Source organism: Melanerpes formicivorus, unplaced genomic scaffold, assembly GCF_026170545.1.
Source record: "Melanerpes formicivorus ecotype bairdi unplaced genomic scaffold, bMelFor1.0.p_v2 SCAF_126, whole genome shotgun sequence".
In the NCBI taxonomy this organism is placed as follows: Eukaryota; Metazoa; Chordata; class Aves; order Piciformes; family Picidae; genus Melanerpes; species Melanerpes formicivorus.
Genome location: NW_027142478.1, coordinates 694735 through 714423, shown reverse-complemented (window position 1 = coordinate 714423; position 19689 = coordinate 694735). Strand labels below are relative to the sequence as shown.

At 51.5% G+C, this 19689-nt stretch overlaps 1 protein-coding gene across 1 annotated transcript; it reads left to right on the top strand.

Moving 5' to 3' along the window:
* Nucleotides 1-16747: 16747 nt before the first annotated feature.
* On the top strand, nt 16748-17479 carry LOC137456514 (olfactory receptor 14J1-like; the record flags this gene model as incomplete). The annotated part of the gene is made up of 1 exon (XM_068167979.1): nt 16748-17479. A coding segment is annotated over one exon (732 nt), but the record flags the coding sequence as incomplete, so codon positions are not given.
* Between the last annotated feature and the right edge of the window lie 2210 nt (nt 17480-19689).

Genomic DNA, 19689 nt, shown 5'->3' with positions numbered 1-19689 from the left:
GGTAGGAGCAGAAGTGGTTTCAGGATGAACCATGGCCACAGCTCTCAGTACTGCCACAGGAGCTCAAAGGATTGAAGCTCTGGAGAAATGGTTCAGCATTCTACCTGTGCCTGAGTGTGTCCAAAGTGCCAACAGATCACACTTCACAGTGAGCACAGTGCAAGACTGGGTGCAAGGAGAATGAATTAAAGGAGTGTTCCCTACCCCATATTATCCTCAGGCTAATGGTGTAGCTGAACAGACCAATGGTCTCATTACAAGACATGCTGATAGCTCAAGGCACAGCTGGGACTCACAGTTGGCAGAAGCAGTTTTTACTGTCAGCATCTGATGAGGAATATATCGAAGCCCCAAAATTCAAACATTTAGTCCCATGGAACTAGTGATGGCTACTGCCCATGGACCTGATGGTCAGAGGAGTGAATCCCTACCACAGATATAGATAGCCCAACCTGTACTAGTGAAGCTAGTGTCCACTGGCATTGTGCCCATGATATTGGCAAAACCCAAAGGCTTCAATGCCTGCGAACCCTTGGATGGGATTGGGATTGGGCAGGGACAGCCATGGGGAGGTTGGGGAGGGTGAGGAGCAAAGTTGTCCATTCAATGTCAGACCTGAAGGACAGATTTCCCTGCAAGTGCAGATGTCCTGCTGAGACAGCCTGGGTCAGTGTCACTTGGGGAATTATCATCTCTGCTCTGAACTGAAAGCTAACAGAATATTCTACCTTTGATAGGAAATAAATAATAAAGGAGCTTTGTGAGGAGCACTTTGAAATCCTGAAGAAAACTGCAAAGACACAAATAGCTCTTAGGGCACTTGGGGATCATTGCCTGAGCCTCACACACTGAGAGGAGAGTGAAGGAATCTGCTCAAGAAGTCAGAAGAAAAACAAAGAGTGCCTTGAAGTATTAATTGGCCTCACTGAGGGCCATTAGCAACAAAGCCTCCCAGGGGTGGTTAGAGAAGCTCAATGAAGGTCATGATTGAAGGCAGACAAAGGCAAAGTGCAGCTGAACAAACCCTGGCCTTGGTTTCTGAAAGAGAAAGGCCAAGCTCTGACCTTCAGGCCTTGGAAACGCAGATCCTGAGAGCCTCCAACTAAAACTTCCTCTCAGCAGCCATGGTGGCAGAAGCTGCTGCCAGAAGGAACAGGATCAAGACCTTGTCCCTGTTGAGCCTTTCAGCCCTGCCAGAGCCCTTGGCCATCCCTCCTACAGGCTGTGCTACACTGTCCCATGCCTGCAGCTCTTTCCCTTCAGGGCTGTTGACATCCATCTGGCTTCCCCAGCCAGCTCTCCCCCTGACATTTCCACACCTTCACTCAGGCCTCTTCACTCTTGCTCCTGTTCCTTGACACACAAAGGCAGACATGGGCTGTCCAGACTCCTTCTGGATCACCTCTTGCACCACAGAACTATAGATGATGGAGATGGGAATCAATACGGCTGACCAATATGATCGAGTATTGCTCCTTTATTGTTCCAGTGTTGCAGGCCAATGGTGCAGGCCTGAGGTGCAGGCCTGTAGTGCGAGTATAGCACAGTAAAGTGTAGAAGAAGAGGAGACAGGAAAGGCAGAAGTGCATAGCAAGGGAACTGCTACAACTTGTATAAACTCGGAGTGCCTTGTTGGCATAGCTCCATTGGTTCCCTATGAGTGACCACACATTGCACTATTACAGATTATTGGTCCAACTACTAACAACACGCAAGGTTTGTTGATGCAGGTGCATGCCCTGTTGTCCCAAGATAACTGTCCATGTTTATAGCTACCAGTGTCTTGTTTTAGTTACATGCTGCAGGCACAGCACTGTTTTGCTCCACTGCTAGCTGGCTCTGCATTTATGCTGAGCATGGCCTACCACCATGTCAGGCTCTAGGCCTGCACTGCCAGATTGCTCACACTGCTCGTCGCTGGCATTGCCACACAGGGGTCTGTGCCACTTTGACCTTTGTTCCCTCATGAAATGAGGGGGAACTTGTCCACATGCTGCGAGAGGTTTCAATATCTGAGCATAATTCTGGGCATAATGTGCCTTCACCACATAAGGGTATGGAGTGAGGGGGAGATCATCCTGGTTTCAGCCTTGATGGAGTTAATTTTCTTCACAGCAGCTCCTCTGGTGCTGTGGTTTGGATTTGTGACCAAGCCAGTGCTGAGAGCAGACTCTGTCCTCACTGCAAGGATCAGCTGGGGAGACAACAGTGGCAACTCTGTCTACAAAGTACAACACTTGCCCACTCCTCTCTTCCTCCTCCTTGCAGTAAGGACACTCACCATGGCCCAAGTAAAAGCTCCTGGGTACCAGGTGCTGCTGAGATCCACTGGAAGTGCTGAAACACCACAGAACAAGGCAGGCTAAGCTCTCTCTTGTTTTCCATGGAAATGAAAGGTACAGCAAAGATGACTGGGGCTGGGGCAGCTCTCCTCAAGTGGCTCAACTGCAATCCATGGTAGAGGAGAAAATGCAGACTGGATGCAGGGAGTCAATGGATCTACTCACCAGGAACCAAATGAAAGGAGGATCTTTTACGTCTATTCTACCAACCATAGCACAAAGAGCTCTGTAGCAGAACAGCCCAACCAAATTCAGGTTGTTGGTGTAACTTCACCATGAGAAAACCCATAACTGGGTTTTGTATTTGGGGTTCCATGGAGAGCCTTCAAAATAATCCCCATGCATCACACAGGACACTGTGCAGAGAGACCATGTACATGGATCCTGATATAGGCTGGGCAGGGACTGGCTTGAGAGCAGCCATTAAGAGAAGGCCTTGTGGGTGCTGGTGGATGAGTTAGGAGGATGGCCAAGCAAGTCACACTGCTGCAGACATTTCCCATCATCAGTGTTTCCTGGGTGTTTTGTGTCACTGAATGGCATTGAAGAAGACTTTGGAGGCCAAGGAACCACCAAAATTCCCTCACATTCTGATTGGATGATGACATTCTCTGTTGAGAGGCACAGGGACAAGAGGCAACCACACAGCCACTCTCTGGCTGAGAGAAATGCACTCAAGTCACAGAGCAGATTGTGGTGGCACAGTCCCCCTGTCACTGGGAACCTCCTCAAGACCTGATGGGATTCCCCCTCCCTCCTTGCCTATGACATGAACTAGCCCAGGGTAAGCTAGGTATGGATCAGAAAAGACAGAAATAGAGCCCTGAGAGGTGTCCTTGGTGTGCTGCCCTCTCACTCTCCCAGCCTTGCACTGCTCTCCCTATGGCTTGGGGGTTTGTCACCTCCTGCCAGCTCAGTGCATCTGTGCTTGGATCACAACCAACAGGGAGGTGATAGAAAACTGAAAGTCAAAAACTCCAGGGTCTGTGCAAGTGGCAAAAGATCCCAGGATGATTCAGCATCCAAGGTTCTCCAGATCAGAGGAACACATGATGAAAATCAATGATCTCCCCCTCTAAAAACAGTGACCCTAAAGCCGGAGCCTTGGAGCTCTCCTGGATCATAGCAGCTGTGTAGACGATGGAGATGGGAATCAATATGGCTGACCAATGTGATCGAGTATTGTTCCTTTATTGTTCCAGTGGTGCAGGCCTGAGGTGCAGGCCTATGGAACAGGCCTGTAGTGCAAGTATAGCACTGTAAAGTGTAGAAGAAACAGGAGACAGGAAAGGCAGAAGTGCGTAGCAAGGCAACTGCTACAACTTATATAAACTCGGAGTGCCCTGTTGGCATAGCTCCATTGGTTCCCTATGAGTGACCACACATTGCACTATTACAGATTATTGGTCCAACCACTAATGACACAATGAGGTTGTTGATGCAGGTGCATGTCCTGTTGTCCCAAGATAACTGTCCATGTTTATAGCTACCAGTGCCTTGTTTTAGTTACATGCTGCAGGCACAGCACTGTTTTGCTCCACTGCTAGCTGGCTCTGCATTTATGCTGAGCATGGCCTACCATCATGTCAGGCTCTAGGCCTGCACTGCCAGATTGCTCACACTGCTCGTCGCTGGCATTGCCACACAGCTGTGTCCAGCATCTCCCCCAGTCAGACATCTCTCAGGCACAACCTGCACCAAGTCATACTTATCCAGGCTCAGGTCTCATCCTCTGAGTGCTTGCCCTGAGCTCCAGCAGAAGGAAACTGAACTTCAGGCAGCCTCTGCCAGCCTCTTCTCTATCTCTCTGTGTCTTTGGACAGACACCTTTGCTGTCACCAGGGGCAAGATTTCTATCTTGCACTGGACACAGCCAGCTCCGTCCCTGTGTCTGTGTGCTTTGTGGTTCTATTCAGGCACAGTCATAGAAATAGATTTGAATTCAGGATCCCTTGCAGTCAGTCAGGGTCAGCCTTGTCGTTATCCACTCTGACATTTGGTGGCTGGAAAAAATAAATAATAAAGGAGCTTTGTGAGGAGCACTTTGAAACCTTGAAGAAGACTACAAAGAAAAAAGTAGCTCTTAGGACACTTGGGGATCATTGCCTGAGCCTCACACACTGAGAGGAGACTGAAGGAATCTGTGCAAGAAGTCAGAAGCATAACAAAAATTCCTTCAAGTATTAATTGGCCTCACTGAGGGCCATTAGCAAGAAAGCCTCCCAGGGGTTGTCAGAGAAGCTCAATGGAGGCCATGATTGAAGGCAGACAAAGGCACAGTGCAGAGAGAACTGGCAGATGAGGTTGCTAAACCCCTCTCTATTATATTTCAAAAGTCATGGCAATCTGGGGCAGTCCCCACAGACTGGAAAAGGGGAAACATTGCCCCCATCTTCAAAAAGGGCAAGAAGGAGGAACCAGGGAACTACAGGCCAGTCAGTCTCACCTCTGTGCCTGGAAAGATCATGGAACAGATCCTCCTGGAGTCACTACTCGCTCAAAAGAATAGTGAAGAGGTGATTGGGAACAGTCAGCATGGCTTTGCCAAGGGCAAATCCTGCCTGACCAACCTGGTGGCCTTCTATGAGCAGGTGACAAAATTAATAGATGAGGGGCGAGCAACTGATGTCGTTTACCTGGACCTGAGCAAAGCCTTCGACACTGTCCCGCACCACATCCTGGTCTCCAAACTGGTGACACATGGGTTTGATGGGTGGACCACTAGATGGATAAGGAACTGGCTTGATGGCCGCACCCAAAGAGTGGCTGTCAATGGCTCCATGTCCCAGTGGAGGCCAGGGACAAGTGGAGTCCCTCAGGGATCAGTCCTGGGACCTGTCTTATTCAACATCTTTGTGGGTGACATGGACAGTGGCATTGAGTGCACCCTCAGCAAGTTTGCTGATGACACCAAGCTGTGTGGTGCAGCAGACACGCTGGAGGGAAGGGAGGCCATCCAGAGGGACCTTGACAGGCTGGAGAGGTGGGCACAGGCCAACCTCATGAAGTTTAATAAGACCAAGTGCAGGGTCCTGCATCTGGGTCGAGGCAATCCCAGGCACAAATACAGGCTGGGCAGTGACTGGCTGGAGGGTAGCCCTGAGGAGAGAGACTTGGGGGTGCTGGTGGACAAAAAGCTCAACATGAGCTCTCAGTGTGCACTTGCAGCCCGCAAAGCCAATCAGATCCTGGGCTGCATCAGGAGAAGTGTGGCTAGCAGGTCGAGGGAGGTGATCCTCCCCCTCTACTCAGCCCTGGTGAGACCCCACCTGGAGTACTGTGTCCAGTTCTGGAGCCCCTATTACAAGAGGGATGTGGAGGTGCTGGAATGTGTCCAGAGAAGGGCCACAAGGATGATCAGAGGGCTGGAGCACCTCTCCTATGAGGACAGACTGAAGGAGTTGGGGCTGTACAGTCTGCAGAAGAGAAGGCTCCGAGGAGACCTAATTGTCACCTTCCAGTATCTGAAGGGGGCTACAGGAAGGCTGGGGAAGGACTTCTCAGGATATCAGGTAGTGATAGGACTAGGGGGAATGGAATGAAGCTGGAGGTGGGGAGATTCAAGCTGGATGTGAGGAGGAGGTTCTTCACCATGAGAGTGGTGAAACCCTGGAATGGGTTGTCCAGGGAGGTGGTCGAGGCCCCGTCCCTGGGGGTGTTTAAGAGCAGGCTGGATGAGGCTCTGTCCAGCCTGATCTAGTGTGGGGTGTCCCTGCCCATGGCAGGGGGGTTGGAACTAGATGATCCTTGTGGTCCCTTCCAACCCTGAATGAAACTATGAAACTATGAAACTATGAAATCACAGCCATGGCAGAACTTTTTGGCTTTGCTTGTGGACAGGCAAGCTGCTGAGACACAGCTTGTGCTGAGCAGATGGGTCCAGAGAGCTTGGATTGCTGAGGCAATTTTCTCAGCCTTGGCTTTGCTTAGCTTCCAAACAGCAACAATTCCTCTGTGGCTGTGTGCAGGCAGTTCTCTAAGGAGAGCAGGGGGCAGCTGGTGCCATGGAGCTGTGAGCTCCAGCTGCAGAGAGCAGTGGAGAAGTCTGATGCAAGGAGCAGGGATGTAAGGCCCAGGTGGGCAGGGACAGCAATGGGGAGGTTGGGGAGGGTGAGGAGCAAAGTTGTCCACTCAGTGTCAGCCCTCAAAGGACAGCTTCTCCTCCCAGTCCAGACCCCCTGAGCAGACAGCCTGCATCATTCTGGCTTGGTGGATGCTGCTGTCACCTCTGCCCTCATCTGAGAAAGAATCAAAGAGTTTCCCATCAAAATCTGAGCTTTGTGAGGTGCACTTGGAAATTTGGAAGGAAACAACAAAGACACAAAGAGCTCCTCAGGGCACTTGGGAATCATTCCATGAACCTCAGGTACTGAGAGAAGAGTGAAGAAACTGGGCAAGAAGCAAAACACAAAGTACCTTGAAGCATTGATTGGCCCCACTGAGGCTTGTTACTGCCAAAGCCTCCCCAGGGACTCGTTAGAGCAGCTCAGGAGAGGCTGTGATTGCAGCAGACAAAGGCAAAGTGCAGGAGAGCAAACTCTGGCTCTGGTTTCTGCAGCACAAAGGCCAAGGCCTGAGCACAGCCCCTGGGCAGGCAGACCCTGTCCCTCATGTGTGGGTCAAGGCTCTTCAGGTGCAGTGGGGGTGGGGGGTGGGTTTCATAGCAGCATAGCATGGCCTAGGTTGGAAGGGACCTCAGAGCTCCTCTGCTCCAACCTCCCTGCCATAGGCAGGGATGCCTCTCCAATAGACTCAGCTGCTCAAGGCCTCATCCAGCCTGGCCTTCAACACCCTCAGGAGAGGGCATCCTATCTGGGCAGCCTATTCCAGAGTCCCACAACCCTCATACTGAAGAACTTTCTTCCTAAGACTCAGTCTAAGCCTCCTTTTCCTCACCTTCAAACCCTTCCCTCCTCTCCTGTCACCAGACACCCTCATGAAAAGTCCCTCTCCAGCCTTCCTTTAGGATCCCTGTAGGGTTTGTGATGCTGAGTGAAGGACAAGGCAATGAGAGTCCCCAGCCTTCCTGGGGCTGTGGAAAGAGGCAGTGAGGCCCTTCCAGTACCTTAGGACAACAACTCCTCTCAGGCCTTGGGGGCAGAGAATTGCCAGAGTCAAGAGGGCAGAGCCTTGGCTTCTCTTCATCACTCCCACCACTGCCATTGCCCTTTGCCAGCTCTCCCACAGCTTTGTCCTGCACTGTCTCACAGCTGCTTCTCCTGCCCTGCAGGCTGCAGACCCTCATCTCACTTCCCCACCTTGGCCTTTCCATGCCTTCACTGACACCTGCCCACACTCACACTCTGCTCCTTGGGACACAAAGAGAAGGGCTGATCCCAGACTCCTTCTGGAGATCTTCCCAGGCCACAGCACTACCCTTTGAGAGGTTTCTTGCTGCTCATGTCCAGTCTGCACCTGCCAGGCTGCACCATCTGGCAGTGTTCCTCTCTCCTGCTCTTTCCTACCTCACCAGGAGCTCCCAAGGCTGCTGGCCTTGCAGTTTCATGCATAGACAGCACCTAGCCCTGTGCTGCTGCTGTCCCATCAGGTACTCAGGCAGCAGAGACACAGCAACCAACCCATCAGCCCCTTCCTGCAGTCAGCCCAGGCCCTTTGGCAGAGGGCATCTCCCAGATCACTGTGCCCATCTGCCAGCCATGGACCCAGGGCTGCATTATCAGCTCCTGCAGACAGAACTGACCTCACAGTCCCTTTCCCAGCTGTGTTCCTGCTGTTGGCCAATCCTCTCAGGAGGCAGAAGTGGCCTCACCTCCCCCTTCCCAGTCCTTGGCTTCCTACTGAATGGTGAGTTCCTGAGACACAACTGAGCACAGGATTGCACACTCAGCCCTCAGCCTCCTTGTGGCCAGAGCCTGAGCAGGTGAAAGTTTCACCAGATCCATCTGGGAGATTTCCTACCAAGGGTTTGAGTGGAGAAGCCTTCCGCAGAGGACCTGCTGTATCTGTCCTGGTACACTTGTGGAAGAGATCCTTGCACATCATCTGGTCCAATGATCCTGCTCAGTTCTGCATCTGGGAAGGAAGAATAAACTGCAGCTGTATAGGCTGGAAGGTGATCTGCTGGAGAGGAGACCTGAGAGTCTTTTTGCATAACAAGTTCTGTATGGGACAGCAATGTGCCCTGGTGCCCAAGTAGGCCAATGGGATCCTGGGGTGCATTCAGAGAAAGTTGTCCAGCAGATAGAGGGAGATTCTCCTCCCCCTTTACTCTGCTGTGGTGAGGCCACACCTGGAATATTGCATCCAGAAGTTTCCCGTAGTGTTAATAGTGATGGACACTATTGGGAAAGTGTCTCCAGGCTGTGGTTAGAGCAGCGAAGTGGAAGCAGTGCTGATAGGTCAGGACAAGCAGAGGAAGATGTCTCTGATGCTGACTAAACCTGGAGGTGTTTCCATTAATGCAAAGGGTCAAGCCCTGACCCACAGACAGTGGTATGGGAGCTCCTGTCCCTCACTCACCCCTCAGAGCTCTTCTTGGCACATTAAGATACAGACAGAACCAATGCCAAGGGCAGGACTATGGCACAATCCCTTTCAGCCTCCTAAGGAAGGGCAAGGAAGCAATCAAGGAGACAATGAGGCCCCAGGGCTGCAAGGAGGGGTTGTCTCCTCAGAGGCATAAGAGACACAGACCACAGCCAGAACCAAAGGCATGAAGAGCTTGGCTCTGCCAGGAACCTTTCAGCTCTTCCACAGCCCTCTGCCATCTGCCCCTCAGGCTGTCCTCTGCTGCTGCATCAGCTGAGCCTCTTTCCCTGCAGGCTGCAGTCACCCAGCCAGCTGCCCCACCTTGCTGGCACCTTCCTTTCCTGCTCTTTCTCCATCTTTGCTGGGTGTTGCTTGAAACTCCAAGCCTTGGAGTGCTCCAAGCTTCTGCTGGAGGATGTCTTGTACCACAGCACTGCCCTGGCGATGACATTTCTTTCTCTTCATATCCAGTCTGGACCTCCCCAGGTGCACCTCATGGCTTTGTTTCTTGCTCTTGCAGTTGGTCACTATGAAGTAGTCTCAAAACACTCCTCAAGCACTCTCAGGCTGTCTCTCTACTGTCCTCAGTCTCCACACCACTGATCCCATGGCCTTCAGCTCTATCATGTGCTCCCATCTTGGGAGATCTCTGGGCACTCTCCAAGGTGTTTGCAGATGGAAATGCAGTGGTCACAGACCAAGAAAGAGAAGTTTTAGCAAGTGCTGTAGTGTCTGGACAAAAAGCAGTGGCTTTGAACTGAAACAGGGGAGGCTGAGATTGGATATAAGGAAGAAATATTTTACAGTGAAGGTAGAGAGCACTGGAATAGGTTACCCAGAGAAGGGGAGGTCCCATCCCTGGAATTGTCCAAGGTCAGGATGTTTATTCAGCCTGAACTAGTGCAAGATATCCCTGCCATGGCTGGATGGCTGAACTAGAGCTCTTTTACATCTTTTCCAAACCATTCCATGATTCTTTGATCCTAATATCCCAAACTGGTTCTCCATGGGACTGCAGAGAGTTACATGCACCATGGGGCTGTTCTCTTCTGACCTAGTCCCCAACACCTTCACAAAAAAGAAATAAGTACTATGTCTTGGCCATGAGTTGCCAAGGTTTGGGAGAAATTAATAATAATAATAATAATAATAATAATAATAATAATAATAATAATATGCAATTATAATAATGATGTAATTACAGTATCACAGTATCATTTAGGTTGGAAAGGACCTCGAGGATCATCGAGTCCAACCTATCAACACAGACCTCATGACTAGACCATGGCACCAAGTGCCACGTCCAATCCCCTCTTGAACGCCTCCGGGGACGATGACTCCACCACCTCCCTGGGCAGCACGTTCCAATGACGAATGACTCGCTCGGTGAAGAACTTCCTGCTCACCTCGAGTCTAAACCTCCCCTGGCACAGCTTGAGACTGTGTCCCCTTGTTCTGGTGCTGCTTGCCTGGGAGAAGAGACCAACCCCTTCCTGGCTACAACCACCCTTCAGGTAGTTGTAGAGGGCAATGAGGTCACCCCTGAGCCTCCTCTTCTCCAGGCTAAGCAACCCCAGCTCCCTCAGCCTCTCCTCATAGGGCTTGTGTTCAAGGCCTCTCCCCAGCCTTGTTGCCCTTCTCTGGACACGTTCAAGTGTTTCGATGTCCTTCTTAAACTGAGGGGCCCAGAACTGGACACAGGACTCAAGGTGTGGCCTAACCAAAACAGAGTACAGGGGCACAATGTCCTCCCTGCTCCTGCTGGTCACACTATTCCTAATGCAGGCCAGGATGCCGTTGGCCCTCTTGGCCACCTGGGCACACTGCTGGCTCATATTCAGGTGGCTGTTGATCAGCACCCCCAGGTCCCTCTCTGTTTGGGAGCTCTCCAGCCACTCTGACCCCAGCCTGTAGCTCTGCATGGGATTGCCGTAGCCAAAGTGCAGCACTCGGCACTTGGTAATAATAATTAAATAATGAAATAGTTAAATAATAATTAAATAATAATAATTAAAGGTAATAATTGTCAATTCAAAGACATTTTCGACTTTTGTGAATGTTTCCCCAAGTATATCGATAGAAGAGGCTCCCATGATGGCCTGGCCAACGGAGGATGGGAACAATATGCCTGAACAGCCTGAGATCGGTGATGGGAAGGTAGAAAGTGTCTTTGGGGTTTGCAAGACTTACCATGGGTTGTCTAGGAAAAGATGCAAGGAAGGGATAAAGTGGGGTCAAGGTGGTTTATGGGGGAACAAGAATGGGAAAAGAGAGGGAAATGGGAATCAAGCAGCTGGTCCTGCATAAAGAGGTCACTTCCCTGGCTGTGCCTATAACTGATCACTGCAGCTTGTCCTGTTTCCTTCCTGGGGAGAAGCAGCAGCCCACCTATCAGGGCAGGCTGGGACCTGACTGGCTGAGTAGGGACCCTGAAGACATGGACCTGGGCACTGCCAGGGGTACAAGAGGAGCCACCAGTGAATGTTCACCATGAACAAGGCCAGGTGCATCTGGGGCTGCATTAGGACTGTGGGTTACCTACACCAGCGGAGTGGTCATCTCCCTCCATTTAGCCTTAGCATCCTGATCCACATCTGCAGAGCAGGAGGTTCTTTTACAGACCCTGCAAATGAAACCAAGAAGGAACCAAGTAGCTGGTTGAGAAAAGCACCTGGCTTGTGCTTCACCTGCATGGGCAGGAAATACAGAAAAGGAGGGAAAGTAAGAAATAACAAAAGCAAAGAGAAAGTCACCACCATGGCTGCCAGCAACGTCTCCCAGGCTCTGAAGGTCTCAAAACCTGGGGGAGCTCCAAACTCCTCTGTTACCCTTGCAGCTTTATTCCCTTTCCAGTCTCAGAGGTGGTCACAGTTCCTCAGCCAGCTGCCATGCCCACAGCACATTCAACTCCTGTCAGCACTGTTCCAGAGTTATGGGGGGCATGCTCGCTCTTCTGGCTCTGAACTGATGCCTCACTCATCCTCGGGGGCTCTGTCCAGCAGCAGAGCCACAAAACTCTCAATGCATTCCATCATCTCTGGGTGCAGTCACACGGTGAGCCTCAGCTTGCATTGCAGCACTCTCCAAGGTGGAACCTGTGGCCTTGTCTAGATAACAGCTGCTGCAGTTTGGTGGTTTGACCCTTAACTGGGATTTAAGAGCTCAGATGGGGGCAAGGCTGAGAATCCCTCCCCCAGTCCCCCTTCTTCTTTCCTGTTTGAGAGAAAAAGGGAAGGGGAAAGAATAGGGAGAGGGAAGGGAAGGGAAGGGAAGGGAAGGGAAGGGAAGGGAAGGGAAGGGAAGGGAAGGGAAGGGAAGGGAAGGGAAGGGAAGGGAAGGGAAGGGAAGGGAAGGGAAGGGAAGGGAAGGGAAGGGAAGGGAAGGGAAGGGAAGGGAAGGGAAGGGAAGGGGAAAAAAGAAAGGGAGATAAGGAAAAAAGGGAGGAGATAAATCTAATGAGAAATAATTTGGAGTCAGATTGAAAGTAGAGAGGTAAAAAATGTTTTCACACTACATATATAGACATATAGACATAGATATATATAACAGAAAGGGTTCACAAGGGTAAGGAACAAGTCCATGAGTCCCTTGAAGAAACGTGGATGCAGCAGGGAGAAAGACCTGGCCTGACCATGTGGCAGAGAAGCAGGAAGCCAGCAGCGACTCTCTTAGTCCTCTCTTCCTGGTGAGGCAGAAGCAAAAGAGCCCCAAATGGTTGCTGTACTCTCCCCTTTATAGGCTTGGACAGGGAGGGGGAGTGGAACAGACTAACTCAGTTTCCCAGGGAGAAAACCCCCCCTCCAGGGGGGGAAGGGCTCTCAGAACCCCTCTCCCCCTGCTTTCAGGATGAGCATAACCCAGCACAGTGTTCCATACCTTATCCTCAGGACCAATGCCCTGATTAAAAGGCAGGCTGGGGTCTCACAGCACAGCTAGGACACAGGGCTGCTGGGGTTTGACTTCAGTGCTGCTGTAAAATCCCACAGCCCGAGTTCATGATTCTCCAGAAGTGCTGAAGGAGTTTTAAACTGCTGCTGCTGCCTTCAAGTTCTGCAGGAGCCACAGTGCCTTGGGAAAGCTCTGCCCCTGAAATCCCTGCACCCAAACTCTGAGTCATAGACCAGGGACCAAGTCTGGCACTAGGATTGGGTCTAAACCCACTTACACTTCTCTCTGCAGAGGAGGGTCCATGCTGATGCTGTGACTCAACAGAAGAGCTTCCCTGACCCCCTTCACTCCCAATCTCTCTGCAAAATCATTCCAGCCCAGCCCCAAGGAGATTTTCCTGTCACAATCATTCTAATCCCACCCCAAATCCAGAGAACTTTGTGTATGTCATCCATGTTGTAAGGAACAGAGTGAACCTTGACACCAAACTGAACCTGTTTGCATCTCTCTTACACCTTACTGAAGTCCGTCAGCTTCATTAACTGTGTCAAATCATCCTCCTGCTTCAGTCGAACTCACTGCAGCTTTCCTGTTCTGAGTGAGGTGCACTTGGGCTCTGACTTGTTTCTCCAAAGCCCTGGCCATTCAGGTCCTAAAAATGGCAACTCTTCCTTTGTTGTCAGGCTGTTGGGGGCTAGGTGAAGTAAAAACACCTCCATGGTGTCTGTAGGGATCTGCAGCCCTATGGAGAAGGCCTTGGGGATATTAGAATTAAAGAATCCTGGAATAGTTTGGGTTGGAAGGGACCTAAAAGAGCAACTAATCCAAACCCATGACCATGAGGAAGGACATCTTCCACCAGCTCAGGTTGCTCAGAGTTCCTGATCCTGGACACTTCAAGGGATGAGGAATCATAGAATTGCTAGGGTTGGAAGGGACCTCAAGGGTCATGCAGCTCCAACCCCCTGCCATGGGCAGGGACACCTCACACTAGAGCAGGTTGCTCAGAACCACATCCAGCCTGGCTTTAAAACCCTCCAAGCATGAGGCTTCCACCACCTCCCTGGGCAACCTGTGCCAGTGCCTCACCACCCTCATGAGGAAGAACTTCTTCCTAGCATCCAATCTGAATCTACCCATTTCTAGTTTTGTTCCATTCCCCCCAGTCCTATCACTCCCTGACACCCTCAAAAGTCCCTCCCCAGCTTTCTTGTAGCCCCCTTCAGATACTGGAAGGCCACAACAAAGTCTCCTCAGAACCTTCTCTTCTCCCTTTCTCTGGGTAACCTTTTCCAGTGTCCTGCCACCCTCACCACAAAATATTTCCTCCTTATGTCTGATCTAGCTCTGCCTTCTTTCAGCTTAAAGCCACTGTCCTTTGACCAGGGATTTGGAGGCATCTGACATATGACCACTAGGTAGTGGCTGAAGCCCCTGAGCCCAGTGGTGTGGAGAAGGAGAAGAGTGGAGGAGTAGCTTGAGAGTGCTTTGAGACATGAGATTTCCTGACTAGTGAAGAGCAGCAGGAGAAAGAAATAAAGCCACAAAGTGGAGGGGGAGAGGTCCAGTCTGGACATGAGGAGAAAGAAATGTCACTGCCAGGGCAGTGCTGTGCTGCAAGAAGTCACCCAGCAGCGTCCTGGACCAGATCAGGGCTTTGTGTTTCAAAGAAGAGCCAGGGAGGATGGAGAGAGAGCAGCAAAGGAAGGTGCCAGCAAGGTGGGGCAGCTGGCTGAGTGACTACAGCCTGCAGGGAAAGAGGCTCAGCTGATGCAGCAGCAGAGGACAGCCTGAGGGGCAGATGACAGAGGGCTGTGGGAGAGCTGAAAGGCTCCTGGCAGAGCCAAGCTCTTCCTGCCTTTGGTTCTGGCTGTGGTCTGTGCCACTGATGCCTCTGAGGAGACAACTCCTCCTTGCAGCCCTGGGGCCTCATTGCCTCCTTGTCCATCCTCAGGAGCCTGGGAGGGGTTGTGCCATAGTCCTGCCATTGACATTGCTCCTCTCCACATCTCACTGCTCCAGGAATCACCCTGAGGGGTGAGTGAGGGACAGGATCTCCCTGTCCAGGAGCCAGGGCTCAGGGCTTGACCCTTTGCATTAATGAAACACCTCCAGGTTTGCTCAGCATCAGAGACATCTTCCTCTGCTTGTCCTGACCTCTCAGCACTGCCTCCAGTTCTCTGCTCCAACCACAGCCTGCAGACACTTTCCCAGCAGTGTCCTCACTGGGACCCATCAACAAGAGAAGAAACTTCAGAGTTTGAAAGTGACTTCAACTTCTGGAGAGGTTTCATCATCTCCCTCTCAGTCTCTGATGTTTACCTGGCACCAAAGCCACCAGAGGGTCATTAAAATGCCCTTGGGTTGGTCCTCTGCTGCTCAGCTGGGCTGAGCTTCATGGCTGGAGGGAGCTGCTGGAAAGTAGGCAGCAATGAAAAGTGTCAGCTGTGCCCAGGAGCAGCTCCTCTGCTCTGCACAGCAGGGCTGAGGGCACTGCCAGTGGATCTCAGGGAGAAGGCGGCAGAGAGAGCTTGGATGTGTCCAGGAGGGTGACTGAGAGCTGACAGGAGGAGAAGTCACTGCAGGCACTGACACGGTGAGTCTGTGGGGGCAGGACAGTGCAGGTGCAGCTCCTGGAGGCATCTCCTAAAGCTGGCAGAGCCACAGCTGGTGGGGGCTGGAAGGAAATCTTCCTGTGCAGAGGCTCTTTTCAGGCTTTTCTGAAGAGCTGTGGAGCCCTGGGGTGCAGGCAGGGGTGGTGAGGGCTGTCCTTCAGAGCAGGGTCCCTGCAGCCCAGGGGCTGTGTGCTGGGGCAGGGACTCTGCTGCCTGCCAGGCTCAGCTCTCAGCCTGCCCAGGGAGCTCCACACAGTGCTGTGGGGAGTAGCTATGAGTGGCAGGAGACAGCCCTGGCAGGGCAGGGCAGGGCAGGGCAGGGTCCTTCTGCTGTGGAGAGGGAGCTGTGTTGGCCAGAGCTGCTCACAGTTCTAGTTCACCCCTGAGCATTTCTGAGGAGGCTTTCTAGAAGAGCATCAAGGCAGCATTTTCGTGGCAGGGAAGGAGTCTTGAATGTTGATCCCCTTGGTGTGCTGGGTGGGCAGTGTGATACTAGAGTTTGTTTCTCCACTCTGGAGAAGACTCTCATCAGCCTTCGAGCAGCTCCTGAGCCCCTGCATACCCAGAGCTGCCCCTGGGCAGTGTCCTGCTTCTGGGAGGGGTCTGCAGTGCAGAGCTCAGACTCAGCAGGTGGGATGGGCCCTGTCAGCAGGGACAGGGAGGAGACCTGGGCACAGAGATGCAGCTTCTGGCAGGAACAGCTGCTGGCAGCAGGAACTTGGGCAGGGTGGGGAGAGGGTGGCAGAGATGCCCTGGCAAGGGGGATCAGGCACCTCTGTGCCATTCTCTGCACTGCAGACACATTTCCCAATGCAACCTTTTGCTCTCCTCTTCTCCCCAGCAGAGGCAGTGCCCTCAAAGCTATGGGCTCCAGGACAGGAGTCACAACCTTGGCAGCTGACATTCATCTGCAGGCTCCTGGAGTGTTCACCCAAAAGGAGGATAAAAGCTCTTCAGTTCCATCCTGTGAGCTGCAGAGAGCAGAGCTGGGGAAGGAGAAGGCTTCACCCCCAGCCCCTCTGCCTTTCTCTCTTCCCTTCATTGTCTCTGCAGCACTGCAGGGCTGGTCCCTGTTTCTCCAGCTCTCCATGGGACTCCTGTTCATTCCTCATGCAGCTCAGGTCAGGGATTACAATGAGGCTGAGAGAAGTGTGCCCTAACTTGTCACTGCCTTTCCCTCCTTGCACAGGTCTCCATGGCCAGAGGCAGCAGATGGCCAACAGCAGCTCCATCACCCACTTCCTCCTCCTGCCATTCCCAGGCACAAGGCAGCTGCAGCTCCTGCACTTCTGGCTCTTCCTGGCCATCTACCTGGCTGCCCTGTTGGGCAATGGCCTCATCATCACCACCATAGCCTGGGACCACCACCTCCACACCCCCATGTACTTCTTCCTCCTCAACCTTGCCCTCCTTGACCTGGGTGCCATCTCCACCACAGTCCCCAAATCCATGGCCAATTCCCTGAGGGACATCAGGGACATCTCCTATGCAGGATGTGTTGCTCAGGTCTTTCTGTTTGTATTTTTCATTTCAGCAGAGTTTTCTCTCCTCACCACCATGTCCTACGATCACTATGTTGCCATCTGCAGACCCTTGCACTATGAGACCCTCCTGGGCAGCAGAGTTTGTCTCCACATGGCAGCAGCTGCCTGGACCTGTGGGGCTCTCTATGCTCTGCTGCACACAGCCAATACATTTTCCCTGCCCCTCTGCCAGGGCAATGCTGTGGACCAGTTCTTCTGTGAAGTGCCCGAGATCCTCAAACTCTCCTGCTCCACATCCTACCTCAGGGAACTTTGGCTTCTTGTGGCCAGTGCCTGTTTTGTGTTTGTCTGTTTTGTGTTCATTGTGGTGTCCTATGTGCAGATCTTCAGGGCAGTGCTGAGGATCCCCTCTCAGCAGGGACGCCACAAAGCCTTTGCCACCTGCCTCCCTCACCTGGCTGTGGTCTCCCTGTTTGCCAGCACTGGTATCTTTGCTTACCTGAAGCCTCCCTCCATCTCCTCTCCATCCCTGGACCTGGTGGTGTCAGTTCTGTACTCAGTGGTACCTCCAGCAGTGAACCCTCTCATCTACAGCCTGAGGAACCAGGAGATCAAGGATGTCCTGAGAAAACTGATCCCTGGATGCTTTCAGAAGCAATAAACTCTTTGTCTTCTCCTGCAGAGCAGTTCTGATGTCACTCCATGCAGGCCCAGCCTGGCTTCTATATCTTTTGGTGGTAGGGGTGGATTTTTCCTCTTTGTCATCACCTTTCTAATTCACTGTCTGCTTTGCTTTTCCCTTTGAGAATTCATGTAACAGGACCTCTGCTCCTTCTTTGGTTAAACAAAATAAAGGACCTTTCCCAGAGCTTTAGGGACAATTCCTGCATGCAGAGTTGGCAGAGAAGAGAATCCCAGCACAGCCTCACTGCCAGGGAGCATCAGCACTCCCTGGACTCCTGGTCCCCTCCTGGCACCTTCCTTTGCCAATTTGATCTCCTGAACACCTTCTTGTCAAACTTGCTCCTCACTCCACTACAAACTGATCCTGATTCTTTCCCATATCAGCTCCACCTGTCCCAGCATAAATTTCATACTCTGACCCTCCCAGTCCAGAATGGCCACATCACAGTACAAACTGGATACCCTGATCCCATCCCTCTAGAAACTGAGCCTCACCTCACCTGGGTCCCTTTAAGCCTTCCACATACAAACTTGTCCTTGTCCCAGTATAAACTAATTTTCCTGATCCCATCCCAGTACAGTCTGAGACTCATCCCAGAATAAACTGGAAGCCCTGCATAGGTTCCAGTATCAAATGAATCTCTCCAACTGCAAAGTCAGTAACATGACCACCTTCCCAGTACAGACTGTGCCCCTTCCCAGTAAAAACTACATACCCTGAACTCTTCCCAGCATAGCTGTGGCCTCCTTCCAGAATAAACTGGATTGTCTTGCCCTCTCCCACTACAGTGTGGGTCCCATCCCAGTACAAAAGGCATTCCCTGGCTTCCCCCAGGACTGATTGCATCCATTCCAGTACAGTTTGGACACCTAATGCCCTCCCAGTACAGTGTGGGCCCTGTCCCAGTCTAAACCAGCTCCCTTTTACCCCTCCAAGTACACCTTAGGCCTTGTCCCACTATAAACTGGATGCCCTTATCTCCTCCCAGTATAAACTGGGCAAGGCTTATTCTAAACTTAATCCCTTGGTTCCCTTCCAGTACAGACGCTGATCTAGCACAGCTGGGATCCCCTGGCCCCATTGTAGTACATTCTGGCCCTTATCCCATTACAAATTTGATCTTTTTAACCCTGTGGTGGTGAGAGAAGGTTCAGTTCTCCCTCCCCCACAAAGACAGAAACCACAGCTGACTCAGTCGGAGAAGCAAGATGAATTAAATCTGTATTTACAAGCAGGATGAAATGCAGGTTATATATACACAATATACAGTATTTACAATATATACAGAAATACACAGCAAAGAAAGTAATACAGAACAAAACTCCCTCCTCTGGACAGAGGAGGGTTCCCCCCCTGTATCCCCTCTCTCCCCCTACCTCCCTTTTTTCCCAAGAGGGTTAGAGAGAGAGAAAAGGTAATTATTAAGGAGGAAATTCTTGTTAGGCTCAAAAGCGCATGCAAGGATTAGTTTTCTTATCTCAAGGTTAACAGGTCCTGCCACTGCTGCTCAGAAGCAGACAGGCTGAAGAGACAGAACAGACTGGAACTGATGGAGAGACTCAAGCAGAACTGAAACTTAAAGTTGCATTCTACCAATCTACCAATGAAATTAATTTAGAATATCTGAATGTTTTCAAAATATTCAGCCAGAGGGTTCCAGCACTGTCCCTCTCTTAAAGGCACAGCCTAAAATGGTTGCACCCACCCAGCTCTCCCCCTGCCATTTCCATCCCTTCCCTGAGCTGTCTCAGCTCTCCCTGCCATTTCCTGACACCTCTGGATGGCCTCATGCATAGCAGCTCTGCCCTCGGAGGGACATTTCTTTGGCCTCATCTCCACTCTGAACCTTCCAAGCTGTCAGTGACTGTAGTGGGTTGAGAGAGAAGGCCTAGCTTTCTCTCCCCCACAAAGAGGGAAAAACCCACAGCTAACTCAGCCAGAGAAGCGGAAGGAATGCTATATTTTACAAGCAATGTGGAAAGGCAGGTTAAATATACACAATATATACAGTATTTACAATATATGTGCAGAAATATACAGCAAGGAAAAAAAAAAAGAATACAGGAACGAAATTCCCTCCTCCGGACAGAGGAGGGTTCCCCCCCTGTACCCCACTCTCTCCCCCTCCCTCCCTTTTTTCCCAAAAAGGGTTAGAAAGAGAGAAAAAGGCAGTTATTAAGAGAGAA